Here is a 14,711-nt window from a genome sequence, read left to right on the forward strand (position 1 = left end):
CCACCCACAGCGAGCACCTCTTTAAAGACCGGCGCTCGCCAGGGTCTCTCAGAGGCAGACCTGCAGGGTCCCCCGAGGCGGGCGGCTCGGCTCGCAGGGGCGCGCGGTCCCCCGGCGGCGCGCTCGCTCCCGTCGCGGGCGGGCGGCGGGCGGAAGACTACAATTCCCAGCATGCCCAGCGAGAGGAAAGCGCGCGGCCTCACGTGACCGCTCACTATGGCTTCCCTGTGCCGGGGCCAGCGGGCCGGCGCCTTGGTGTGATTTGTTAGTTCTTGGCGGCAGGCTACCTCTCTCACGATTTCGACATGCAAAAAATCAAATCGCTTATGACCCGACAGGTAAGTCGCGGAGGCCGAGCAAAGGCCGCCTGCATCTCCGCTGGCGGAGCAGCCGAGACGTCCTGCCCCTGGGCCGCGCCGTGCGGACACCTGAGTTATAGGTGGTGGCAGGTGTCTGGGATACCGGAAGCCGCTGCACACCCCGAAAAGCTCACCTAAGTACCCCCCAGATCAGAGCCCTGAGGGTAGCGGCGTCCCAGCAACATTTCTTTAGATGAGGTCAAGGAGGGGAGTCGGCGCTGCCTTCGTCCCCCTCTTCCCGTACGTGCCGTTTCCCCACTGACAGCCCCAGCCGCCGGCCGGGGCGCCCCTGTCCCCAGCCGGCTGTCGCCTCGGAGCAGGTGGCTTGGTGAGGGAGGTGAGATCTGTGCCATAGAGGTGACCTGGAAAGAGTGAAAACAGCGGATAATTTGGTGACAGAATTGGCAGCTTTACGACTTTTGGCAAGTCCCCAAACCTTGTGGTAGCTTCAAGTCTCTGGAAATGAGGATGGTTTTTGTGAATTCCATCTCACAGTTCTGTTCGGAGGGTCATCGGTACGCTAATGCATGTGAAAATTCTTTGTGCAGTGCTACTTTTTATCATTGTCCTGGCAAAATAAAAGTCTTATTTTTTTCTTTTTGTCAGAATGATAATTCATGCATAAAACCTGGCAGTTTTCTATCCCATCTCATAAATGCTGGGGACTTCCTAATAATGCCTCAGTTTCCTTCAAGCAGGAAGTGGGAGAAATTTCCCTTTCTTATTGATCATGGCTTGGTTTTAGATAGCTTTATCTATTTCAACTTAATATTACACTAGAACTGGCCATTATTTATTCTTTCAATATGAGAAGAATATTTGGGATTAGATTTTTCAGTCAATGTGGTTTTGAGAACTGTGGAGAATGTGGAGGATAATCATTTAATGAAAGGTTCATTTGTGGCTTTTTTGTTGTTGTTGAATATAAAAAGAATACAAATTCCAGATTAAATTCTTATTTGAGAGACACCCGAACAGGTTACCATTTGTAGATTTCTGGGGAACAATACATGATTAGTTTACTCCTGTCAAATAAGATTGTTAATGTCACGAGCATAGAATAAGAAAGTTTTACAACTAACACAAGATCTCAGTAAGCAGGTAGTGGCATTTGGCAATCCTTCACATTTGTTGAGTACTGTTGTTATGCTTCAGACCATTTCTTACCTGTGAATGAGTTCGGGTCCTGCTTCATTCAGTTGCTCATTAGACATGACCAGGTGAAATCTGTTCTTAGAATGAAAAGAAGTTAGAGAACACATATGAAAAGCTACAACTATCCTATGTAAAAAGTGAGGCAAAATTAAGAGTTTTAAAGTCATCCTAATTATGTATGTTTAAAGCTCGGCTTCCACATATTTGATCATTAGTAATACACAATTCATGAACCTGTGAGGTATAAAAAAGTAGGGTGCTACCTAAAGTTACAAGGGGGATTTTATTCAGTACTGTTTATTATTAGATTAAATGGGGCAGTATTACAAATAAATATACACAAAGCTGTTTCTTTTTTGTGAAGCTACAGAACATGATGGTAATATTTTGTTCATGGGGAGAAATGTGAAATTAAGGTCTCTGAAACTTGGGTTTTTGGCACATCAGCTCCCCCAGGACCTTGGTATGGCATAGAGTGGGAGAGCAGGCTTTGTTTGATCCCTTTGTTTAGGCAAGCTCTGCTGTTCAGCTTTCTTGATTATGCTGGCCCCTGTTCTTTCAGTTCATTCACCAAATGTCTGCTGAGCGCTGCGTGCCAGGCACTGCTTTAAGTTTGGAGGATGCGGCAGTGAACCAAACAGACAAGGGCTAAGGCAGACATGGTGATAACTGTTCTGGAGCGAAAGAGGCCAAGGAGTCCTGGGAGCTGTTGGCAATTTGGGTCATTTATAATTTTAGATAGGGTGCTATGGAAGGCCTGCCTGAGAGGGCCACATTTGAGTAAAAAACCTGAGGGAGGTGAGGAAATAAACCACGTGGGGTATCTGGGAAGGAGCATTCCAGGTGGAAGGAAAAGCAAATGCAGAGGCCCTGAGGCAGGAGCTTGTTTGGAGGTGAGGTCAGGATAAGGTCAGAGAGCTGAGAGCAGGAATCCAGATCCCATAGAACCTCAGCCTGACCTTGTCTCCTACATTTCTCCTCCCTCATAGCCTCTGTTTTGATTGAAATAGCAAGCAGAGGAGGACTGTAATTTTACATATACTTCAGAAAGATCTTTCTGGCCTGTGTTTTAAGAATACAGTCATACCTTATTTTATTACACTTTGCTTTATTGCACAGGTGTTGTGTTTTTTACAAATTGAAGGCAAGATCCTCCACCAGCAAAAAGATTATGACTCACTTTATTGTGATTTATTGTGGTGGTCTGGAACTGAACCCACAATATGTGTGAGATATGTGTATAGACTGAAACAGGTAAATGAGCAAAAAAGCAGGGGGACCAATAAGGATGCTCTTGCTGTATTCCAAGTGATAGAGGGTGTGGACCTTGACCAGGGTGCTAGAGGTGAAAGTGTTGAGAAAAGGTTGGATTGTGGATATGTTGTACATGTGGAGTTGACAGGATTTTTTGACAGATTGGATTTGGTTGTGAGAGAAAGAGAAGCATCAAAGTTGACTCCAAATGGTTTGGTCCCAGCAGTTAGAAGAATGGAACTGCCGTTTAATGAAGGGTAAGGCTGAGGGAGGAGAAGATTGAGGGAAGGGAGGTTTTTAGACTCATTCATTTAAAAGCCTCTTAGATATTTGAGTGGAGAGATAAAGTAGGCAATTGGCTAAAAGAGTGAATTTCTGAGGGGAAATCCAGGGTACAGATAAAAATTTGGGAGCTACGAGCATATAGAAGGTATATAAACTGGCCAAGATCACCAACAGAGTGAGTGTAGATATAAAACAAGAGTCCACAGTTGGAGCTTTTGAGGATTCAGTGTTACAAGGTCAGGAGAAAGAAGTGGATCTAGCAAATCAGATTGCAAAAGAGCAGCCAGTGAGCTAAGAAGTCTGCAGCATCCCAACGAGCACCTGTCCCATAACAGATGCTTAATAAATATTTGTTAGATGGATGTTGGATAAAGAGGGCAACCCAGTAGAGTGGGCCCTGGAGGCCAAGTAAAGAATTTAAACAAGGAGGGAGTGATCAGCTGGGTTAAATGCTGCAGAAGGGCCACGTAAGGCAAAAATAAGAATCTGCCTTTGGACTGAGCAGCATGGAGGTCATCGATTACTTGACAACAGCACTTACTGTGAAGTGGTGGGGGAGAAAGTCTGATTAGGGCGAGTTGGAGAGAAACTGAGGACTGGGTTTAAGCACTGTTGAGTTTTGCTGAAAGGAGGAAACACATAATCACACATCTTCCTTTTGATCATTGGGATATAAGTTGCTGGTCTCATAAATAGAAATTGAGGATTCATGTAGATATAACGGAAGTACTCTGAAATGTAAGTCTGATTTGGGTAAAAAATAAAGTGCAGAGGCAAGTGTTATCTGTGCTGAATTTTATATAAATTTAAATGGGGAAATTATCAAAACAAAAACCAAATATAAAAGAAAGTCAAGTAATGGTTAATGATTACAGTGAAAGTTTCAGTTTAATAAAGGCAGAATACTACAGTTATAACCATGACTTTCTGCTTTAGAGAGGTGAAAATAAAATAAAAATGATGACTTTATATTTGTTAGTAGAAATTTATAAAATTGCAAATCAAAGCTTTCAAGATCTGTAATCCTAAAGTACAGGAGAGGGTCAGATGTTGTGCTCGAGATATTTGTGTAATTTTTCTTCTCTGTTTTGATAAGATAAAAGGAAACCATTTCTCTCTGATGACAACAATATTTAGAATAATGATTAACACTTAAAGAATGCTTGCCCTGCCCTGGCCAGCGTGGCTCAGTTAGTTGGGTGTCATCCCATGCACGCCAAAGATTGCCTGTTTAATTCCTGGTCAGGGCATATGCCTGGGTTGTGAGCGCAGTCCCTGGTAGCAGGTGTGCAGGAGGCAGCTGATAAGTGTTTTGCTCTCACATCGATGTTTCTCTCTCTCCCTCTCCCTTCTCCCCCTCTATCAATTTAAAAAAATTAAAAGAAAGAATGCTTGCCATGTACCAGACTGTTTTTGGACTTTCATGTACATTATCTCCTTTGCTCCTTATAATAGTCTATGAGTTAGTGTCACCAACCTTAGAAGAAAAAACAGGTAGGTTATGTAAGTTGTTCAAGGCCACAGAGCCCATGCCTTGAATCACTGCACTCCCCTGCTTCCTAACATGTACATAGCATTTACAGTTTTTATTATTTTCTGTACATTTGGTGGAAAGTTGCCATATTTTAGTGGCAAATTATTGTATGTGGTGACTAATTTGGAAGTAAGGCCTTTTTTGAGATAATGATATATGTCACTTGTTTATATTTTAGGCACTGGTTTCTTTACCCAGTAGCTCTGGGGAAAGAGAAAATTACATGTGATACATTCCTCCAAGGATTACTGTTAGATTGGTTAAACAGATTTATACTTTTTAAAATGTTAGTTTAAAAGGCATGGCAATTATATTTAAAAATATATTTTAAGGATGGTTGTGATTTTGAATCAAATTAGGAAACTGTATTCTCTTACATGTGTATGTATATATGTGCATGTGTATAATATGTAGAAGTTTAGTCCTCTAACCCGACCTTGCCTTCTCTACGACTTTTGATGCCTGGCCCTCAGAGCGACTGTTGGTGAGAAATTGGGACAAGGAGAACAAACGCGCAAGAGTAGTTACATACTTTCATTTCCTCATGCATTGTAAGACAGGAAACCTCAGTATGCATCTCTTATTCCAGCAAACTTCCCTGAAAACTTCATTTTAAAGTCAACCACATGTTCCCATGGGAACAATGTTATAATTAGTTGGTGAGTGGAGCCTGACCAAGGACTTCTGCTGAATAATTTACTCATTTCTTTGGTGTTTACTCTGTCCCTGTAACTTTGCTAGCTACTGGGCTATAGAGGCAAATAACACTTGTTGTCTTCCTTCTCTTGGGACTTTAGTCTGGGAGAGAAAGAGATATATTTAATATTTAAAACTTCACTACTTTGGCAGAAGTGTTGTGTTGGAAAATGTCTAGTGGGATTTATAAAACAGTGATTATATGAATCACCTGGGTCACTTGTTAAAGTGCAGTTCCTGGCCCCAATCCAGAAATACCTATTCATTGGATCTGTAGTGGGGCCCAGGAATCTTTTCTTTAAAAAATTCCCTGGTGGTATTGATGGAGGTGATTCTCGGACAATACCGAGAAATAGTGTGTTCTTTGAAGCATAGGGATTTAGCAAGACTGCATGGAGGAGTTAATTCTGAAAGGAAGTATTGGTTTCTTTAGAAGGTGTTGTATGTGTGTGTGTGTGTGTGAGAGAGAGAGAGAAGAAGAGAGAGAGAGGAAGAGAGAAAGAGGAGGGGGACAGAGAAAGAGAGTGAGAGAGAAGGTTGGGTGGAGTATTCTGTGGGTAATGGAAGACTTGAGGGTGAGGCAGAGCACCTTGTCATAAAAATTGTACACATGGCACAGTATTTTACAATAGGGAAGATATCATACACACCTCTAAAATTTAAAAATAAGCAAGTTCTGCTTTAAGTCTCAAATAGTCAACCTAAATGTACAGTATATTTTGATTATTAAGAGTATCAAAGGGCCAATAAAAGGTACCTGAAGGACAAAAACTTGACTGTAGCCTAAGCCTCTCCTCAAATTCATGTACCAGCTAATTTTGCTTATAGACTAACATTATAGGGACTTTAGGTGTCTGCTTTGAATAGCCTATTTTTAAAGAAAGGCTCTTAAAGAAAATTTAAATTGCTAACGTCTTTCTGTCTTGATAATTTTTATCTGGCACAAATGAGACCTTCAGAATCCCTGTTGATGTGAATATAGAAAGTACCAGGTACCAAAGAGGTAAAGAATTGGTAGAAAGCAATATAAATTGGATGCATTGGTGAGAAAGAATCAGGTAAAAATCAAAGGATTACTTACATATTAATTAAGCAATTAGTATTATTTTAAAATCTTTGATTTGCTTGGTTGGTATATTAAAATCTGTGAATCCTAATACTTTGACCATTTTACCAGGTGAATTTGGTAATAATTAATAGATAAGTGCTTTTATAGAATGCTTTTTGTCACTCAAGTGTTTTTCTTTTGGTTATTTTAAAATCATAGTTAAATTAGACTTCAACCATTAGTTTTGATGTGCCATATGATACTTTTATTTTAACTACCAAAGTGCATCTTTACTTGATGGAATAATAGTACTATGTGTATTAAATGCCAGTTGTTTTTAGAACATAGGTTCCATATATTTCAAAGCAGGAAAATTTCTATTTTTAAAATGGTGATTTCTATTTTAATAGGTATGTTCTATCATATTATAGTTCTGCAGCACAATTAAAGTTCTTTCTATCTTATTTTTTTTAAGGGTCTGAAAAGTCCTCCAGAGAGCCTTAGTGATCTTGGTGCCATTGAGAGTCTCCGAGTCCCTGGAAAGGTATTGATCTACATGTGTAGCATGACTTTTCCCTTCCTTAAGAAAATATTATTGTCTTTGGATAATAATTGATTCACAGATACTTTTCCTTCCCACAGTCAGATGATTGTTATGATAAGCTAGGTAAATTTTTATAGTACAGGAGGCTTGGGACTTGTTTTTGCTTTCATTACTCATTGGGATGCAGTATAATTCATTATAGTTAAGCAGAAAATGTGAAGTTGATAAATTTAGAGTTTAATGTTGTATCAAATTCTTAGCCTGAAAGCAGTTATATATATATGTGAAACTTATTGATTTATCTGCTGTAATTGGAGAAATAAAATGAAATAATATACTTTATGCTGTAACACTGTGGGTCAAAAAATCATAATTATGTTTTTGTTACAGAACAGGGATTTTTGAATAAGTAGCTAAAGCATAACTTATACTAAATTGCAGATATCTTAGATTTTAATCCTCAGATATTCATGTGAGCTTCTCAGTTTACAAATTTAATAGGTGTTATTTGAAAGCTAGCTGGCTTCCCCTCAGGAGAATTATTAACCATTGTTAAGTAAATAAATCCCTGCTGGTTCTCACTGTGGGTCCTTGCCACTTGGAGCTGCCTCTGTGAGTAGCAGCGCCATCACAGATTAAAGCTTGTTCTTCTGAATGTACGCTCTTGTGATTTTCAATTTGAGGATCATATTTGAAACTACTGCTTGTTTTCTGTGGCTGGCATTGACAATGAGAAGGACTCATATCACACCTCAGTGTCAGCTGCTTAAGAGGATAATTTCCCACCTCCTTACCCCCCAAAGTGAATTTTGTATTTACTGCTTAGTCTTTTTTTTTCGGTCAGACCCAAACATACTCTCCAAATATGATAACATTCTAGCCAACCATTTTGCATTAGGTGGCTCAGACAAAACCTTAGGCATTTTGAATAGTTTTATATAGTATGATAAAATTGGGAAGTAAGAGATAACCATAGTTCCTAATTGACAAATAAATCTCTTTATTTCTTTGACTTAAGAAAAAAATATTATCATGTATTATGAACACACCTTGAATTAGATTGCCTTAGATATTTCAGAATTAATATAAAATTGATAATAGAGCCTCTTTAAAAAACACATGCCTGGCCCTAGCCAGTTTGGCTCTGGTTAGAGCGTTGGCCCTCAGACTGAAGGGTCCCGGGTTCAATTCTGGCCAAAGGCAATTACCTGGGTTGCAGGCTTGATCCCTGGCCCTGGTCAGGGCGCATGTGGGAGGCAACCAATTGAGTATCTCTCTCACATCTATGTTTCTCTCTCTCTCTTCCCCCCTTCCATTCTCTCTAAATAGCAATGGAAAAAATATCCTCGGGTGAGGGTTCAAAAAACAAACAAAAAACACATGCCTGTGTTGCATTAGAACTTTCTGTTGTCTTTAAACCATGAGCCGTGATGTTTTTCCAGTGGTGGTAGCAAGTGAATTTGTGATGCTTTCATTTCATGGCCTTCTTACTGAGTTCCCACCCTAGCCCAGTCAGCAACCAGTGGTGTGTACTTTTCAGATGACTGGCACTGGGTAGAGAGACAAGTCTGGGAACACAAGGTCAATAAATGTAAATGAGTAGGTGAAGGTTAAGCCTGGGCGTTGGTCTCATTGACATATACTAAGAAGCTAAGTTAGTTAAATTGTAGAAGTTAATAGTAAAATCGGTATTAATGCTCTAAGCTTATATTTAGCCTTACGCTGAGAAAGCCTTGTAAGCTTCCTGTGCCTGTTTGTTCTCTCCTGAAACATCACAAGTGTTGCAGCGTGAGCCAGACTGCTGCCTTCTACTCTAGGTAGTTTTGGGAACGTCAAAGTTGTTGAGTGGCAAAGCTCTAGTTAGTAGACTAAGTTTGATATGGGTGCAGTTTGCAGTCAGTCCTGAAATTAAGAGTTAAGAGGACTCATGTTCAAAAATTTCCTACACAGCATAGTGTGGGCTAGGGGAAATTTTTCCCTTTTCCATCTTAATTCTTTTGGCTGGTCTAGTAATCAAATTTACTTGATACTAATGGGAGAAACAATCAAATTTATTATGTATGTACCTACAGGGTTCCATAAGAATGTGGGACTAGAGGACGAATGGGGCTGTTGAAGCTTATATGCCATCCTGAGCTAAAGAGAAAGGGGAAGTAGTGGTTTGGGACTTCAGTCAGCAGGAAGTAATTCACATTGGGATAGAAAAGCAGATGTTTGGTAACCAAATGTTTGCTGGGCCATCTTTAACAGAGGGACACAGAGATGACTTTGGTCAAATGGATCTTGCTAATTTCCTCCCTGTGTTTCACATTTAGTTCATATTAAACTTAGTCACCTATAATGATAACTCCCTTCCTTAAGCAGGCCCTCTGTTTATATTCTTTTAGGCAGTTAGGAGGAAAGTCAAAGTTTCTTTTTGACTTTTTCTTACTGACTGGCTATTTTGAGCCAGAACTTGCTCGTGCAACCGGCTACTTTTCTGTCATGACTGATTAGCAAGGTGTTTAAAGTTACTTAAATTAATGTTAAGTGCAGACAAGAGTTAACTCATGACCAGTCAGCAACATTTGGACATGGAAACACATGTATACTCGAGACTGATCAGCAAGGTGTTAAAAATGACCAGCTTAAAATAATCAATATCCCAAAAGACATGTTTTAGGGTAGCAAACTCTGCTCCCCCTCAATAGCTTGGTATAACTTGAATGTTGAGTATTTTTCATAACTTATATGTTACCGTATCGTTAGGTCATACCTATATATTTTTAATTAAAAAATTTTTAAATTAATCCCCTGAACTTATCTTATAACTGTAAGTTTGTACTCTTTGACCAACATCTCCTCATTTCCCCCATCCCCAAGCCCTGGTACCCACCATTCTGGACTCTGTTTCTATGAGTTTTTCCCCCACCCCCAAGCCCTGGTACCCACCATTCTGGACTCTCTTTCTATGAGTTTTGCTTTTTTAGATTCCACATATAAGTGATATCATACAGTATTTGTCTTTCTCTGTCTGACTTATTTCACTTCATAATGCATTCTCCATCCATGTTGTTGCAAATGGCAGGATTTCCTTCTTTCTCATGGCTGAATACTACTATTTGTATGTGTGTGTGTGTGTGTGTGTGTGTGTGTGCGTGCATTCTCCATCCATGTTGTTGCAAATGGCAGGATTTCCTTCTTTCTCATGGCTGAATACTACTATTTGTGTGTGTGTGTGTGTGTGTGTGTGTGTCCATTCATCCACTGACTTAAATTTAGGTTATTTCCATATCTTGGCTGTTGTGAATAATGCTGCAATGAAAATGGGAGTGTAGGTATCTCTTCAAGATCCTATTTTAATTTTTTTATTATATACCCAAAACAGGCATTGCTGGGTTGTATGGTATTATATTTCTAATTTTTTGAGGAACCTTTATACTGTTTCTCATGGTGGCTGCACCAGTTTACAATCCCACTAATAGTGGACAAGGGTTTCCTTTTCTTCACACCCTGGCCAACACTTATCTCTTGTTTTTTTGATAATATCCATTTTAACAGGTGTGAGTTGTGAGGTACTGTTTTTCTGTGGTTTTGATTTGCATTTCCTTGATGATTAGTGATGATATATATATGAAATGATTTATATTTATGTAATTGCTTTAAAATTAATGTTCTTGATCTGAACTATAATGGCTTATAAAAGATCTTTAAGGTTTCAAATTATTAAAAGCACTTCAACAAAATATAAAATATTAATTGAAAGTTATTATTTTAAAATAACCTTTTCCTTTAACAAAAAAAAGTAATATATACTGTGAACAAAGAACATCAGAAAAAGTACCAAAAAGAAAGTCACAAAAATCACCCACACAGTCAAGGTTAACATTATCTCCTGATCTTTTCCCTGTGCATATTCAGTAAATTTGTTGAGCATCTACTCTGTGCTATATTCTCTAGGGACTGGCAATAATACAGCAGTGGCAAAGACAAAAGTCTTTTCCAAAAAACAAAAATCCTTTGTTGTCAGGAAGCTTACTTAGGTTCAAGTAGAGGGAAGACAGTAAACGGTGATTGCAGATTATGACAAACACTATGAAGAAAATAGTGTGAAGCTGGGGGTTATTTTGCATGAAGTAGTCAGTGTGGGTTCTTCCCTCCTTTTTTTTCTTTTGCAAAAATGGTGTTACACAATATTTTGAAGCTTGGGTTTTAAACGATAAAATGTATTGCACAGAAAATGCCTACGGTATATATATGTTTAAAAAGCAAGCCACCCAATAGTGACGCTTAGGTAGGTATTTTTTTTAACTTAATAATAGTTTATGCCTGTTAGAATGGCTGGTATAAAAAAGACAAGAAATAAGTGTTGGCAAGGATGTGGAGAAAAGGGATTCCTTGTGCACTGCTGGTCGGAATGTAACTTGGTGTAGCCACTATTGAAAAACATTATGGAGGTTCCTCAAAAAATTAAAAATAGAGCTACCATATGATCCAGCAATTCCATTTCTAGGTGTCTATCTGAAGGAAATGAAAACACTATATCCCCTTGTTCATTGTAGCAGTTTACAATAGCCAAGATATGTATACAACCTAAGTGTCCATTGATGGGTGAGTGGATTGAAAATGTGTATATATGCATACACGACGGAGTATTTTTCAGCCATAAAAAAAAGAATAAAATCTTGCCATTTTGACAATATGGGTAGACCTCAAGGGCATTGTGCCAAATGAAATAAGTCAGACAGAGAAAGACAGATACTGTATGATTTCACTTATATGTGGCATATAACAATGAAACCCAAAAAACCCACGCTCATAGATACAGAGAACAGATTGGTGGTTGCCAGAGGTGGGGAGCAGAGGATGGGCGAAATGGGATATGGGTGGAGGGAGTCAAAAGTTGCAAATTCCAGTTATAAAATAAATAAGGGGATGTAATGTACATTATGGTACCTATAGTTAATAATACTGTATTGCATATTTGAAAGTTGCTAAGAGAGTAGATCTTAAAAGTTCTCATCACAAGAAAAAGATTCTGTAACTGTGTATGGTGATGGATGTTGATTAGACTTATTGTAGTGATCATTTTACAATATATACAAATATCAAGCTATTATGTTGTATACCTGAAATGAATGCTCTATATCAATTATGCCTCAATAAGAGAATAGAACATTATCTTAGCTTAAGTTCCCCTGATATTCTAGTGCGAGAAGTAACAAACAAGAACACCAGTGTATGCTTTTTAAGTAGTTAATGTGTAAAATACCTGTGTAGAGAAACTTTTAATTTTTTATTGATTATTTTGAGAGAGAGAGAAAGAGCGACAGAGAGAAACATCGATTTGTTGTTTCACTTATTTGTGCATTCATTGATTGATTTTTGTATGTGCCCTGACCGGGGTTCAAACCCGCAACCTTGTATATTGGGATGACTCTCTAACCAACTGAGCCATGTGGCCACGGCTAGAGAAACTTTTAAACATTAACTTCATTTAGTAGCTCCACCTCACTCAAGTATAGGTAGAGCATTAAAAAAGGCATTCTTGGTCCTTAGGAATGGGTCCATTTCTATTTCCTTTTCTTGTCATAATATCTTTCTAAGTTGTGACAAGGAATTACAATTTCAGTGGGGTTTTCTAGAAAGAAATCACTTAGCTTGGGTTGTGTTACATTAAAAGGTTCTAGTACAAAGGATAAGTAGGAGGAAGATATTAGGATGGATCATATGAAATGGTATAATAATGGCACATTTCATATGGTTCAACTCACTAGCAAAAGGAGGGTAGAAGGAAAACTGAAGAAGGGCATCAGGTGTGCTTGGTAACCCAGAAAGCACTGTTGATTTGGTGTTTTTTGAGATTTATATAAATTCTAAGTGGGAAGAAACCTTAGAAATCATCTGGTACGGTTTTTGCATTTTACAGACAAAATGACACTGTATCCCATTTTAAGAGAGATGTAAGTCAAATAACCCATATACTGGAAATTTGGGATTTTGGTGGAGAGAATAATATAGAAAAAAAAAAAATTAGGATTATTTACAGAACTTGCTATAGGAAAGGAAAATTTTAGCTTAATAGTTTAGAGCCAAGGTCAGTGGTGCCCAAATTGCTGCACATTAGAATTACCAGGCCATACCCCATTCCAGTTAATTTACAGTGTCTGGCTGGAGCCAGGTGTCAGTAGTGTTTAGGATCCCTGGTGAGTCAAATGTGGAGTCAAATTTAGGAACCATTGACCAATCTGAGGATTTGATAATGAGAATGGAGGAAGGGGAAGTACAGGAATTATTATTCTAAAAAAAAAAAAAAATGGAAGTTTTACAGATAATTTTTGTGCAAAAAAGTAGAATGAAGAGTTAGTGATGACCTGAAATTTCATTTTTGGGAAATGAATTGTTATATTTAAAATTAATGGGATTTTCATGCAGAGGTAAGGGTATAAGAAATTAATTGATGTAGTGTTTACTGACTAAATTTGTTAATCATTTAAAGAAATTTATACTTTTTGAATTATGTGACAGGTTTTTGCTTAATTGGTTACAAGGATTATGAACAAAAATTATTATGGTATATAATAATCACAGTAGCTACATGGTTAGTAGTTACATAATTTGTTAGGACTGTGTTTGAGAGTATTTGTTAAATCCTGATTAAAAAATAAAATATAACTATTCAGAACCTTTTAAATCTACATTTAGACTTTACTCTCCATAGCACTTCCATAATGGATACATATCATAAATGTGAAAAAGAATACTAATATTAATATTGTTTTATGCATTTTTACTGAAATACTGCTTTCTGATATTCTTTAAAGATAAGGTTTTTTTTAAGGCCTTGATTTCACTAACTTATAAAAACAAATAGGACTGAGCTATGTTATTACATGATTGGTTTAGCTATGCCTTTGATTTTTTTCATAAAAGAAAAATATAAGGCAAGGGGACAAAAGAAATATCTGTTGCAGTTCAAACTTGAAAATATATTTTTCTAAATAAAAGAAAGTGTTTTTGTTTGTATACTTAATCTGTCCCACAAGTATTTATTTAGTACCTGCCTACTCTGTAGCATTTCTGTTTTATAGCATTCTGGGAGTTTGGGCAGAATGTTTACTAGCATTTAAAATTCTTCTGAGAACCCTGGCCAGTGTGGTTCAGTGATTAGAGCATCGGCCCGTGGACTGAAGGGTCCTGGGTTCGATTTCAGCCAAGGGCACATACGTGGGTTGGGGCATGAGCAGGAGGCAACCAATTGGTGTGTCTCGCTCACATCGTTGTTTCTCTCCTTCCCCTCCCTCCACTTTTTCTGAAAAGCAATGGAAAAAATATCCTTGGGTGAGGATTACAAAATAATAATATTAAAATTAAAGTTCTTCTGAGAAGATAAATGGATTTGACGTGACTTCTTAGCATCTTTGAAAAGAATCTGAAAACCACACACTAATTGTAATTACAGAGCTTTGTTTTCAGGACTTTACCACGATATGAGTAGAGTGTGCTGAATTAAGAGTCAGGAGAGCTAGATTCAAACAGTGAGTTAAACATTCAGCTTATTAAAGGGAAGTCACTTTAATTGCTTTTTGACTCTGTTTCCTCATCTTTGAAAAGATGTGATTAGGCTAGATGATTTTCAAGAGCCCTTTTAGCTCGATATTTTATATTTTCTATATTGTAATATTTGTATGAGAGATATAAAATATATATATTCAAAAGAATGCACTGAGCGGTTTTAGGGAAGATAAGTATATTGGTCTGTGTTAGACAGGATTAGTTCTGAACTTTATGATTGGAGACTTTTTTAGCTTTAGTGATTGGGATAAAAACTTCTAATTTAGGATTATTAAATGTCAT

The 14,711-nt window shown here is 38.0% G+C and overlaps 1 protein-coding gene across 1 annotated transcript in view; it reads left to right on the top strand.

Moving 5' to 3' along the window:
- The first annotated feature begins 232 nt into the window (after positions 1-232).
- The window catches only part of VPS50 (VPS50 subunit of EARP/GARPII complex), a 96,567-nt gene continuing 82,088 nt past the window's right edge, over positions 233-14,711 (top strand). Inside the window, exons 1-2 of the mRNA XM_016218838.2 lie at positions 233-338; positions 6,807-6,875. Coding sequence (XP_016074324.1) covers positions 306-338; positions 6,807-6,875 — 102 coding nt within the window. The 5' untranslated portion in view covers positions 233-305. The remainder of the gene's footprint in view (positions 339-6,806; positions 6,876-14,711) is intronic.

Source organism: Miniopterus natalensis, chromosome 10 (genome assembly GCF_054644295.1).
Source record: "Miniopterus natalensis isolate mMinNat1 chromosome 10, mMinNat1.hap1, whole genome shotgun sequence".
Lineage (NCBI taxonomy): Eukaryota > Metazoa > Chordata > Mammalia > Chiroptera > Miniopteridae > Miniopterus > Miniopterus natalensis.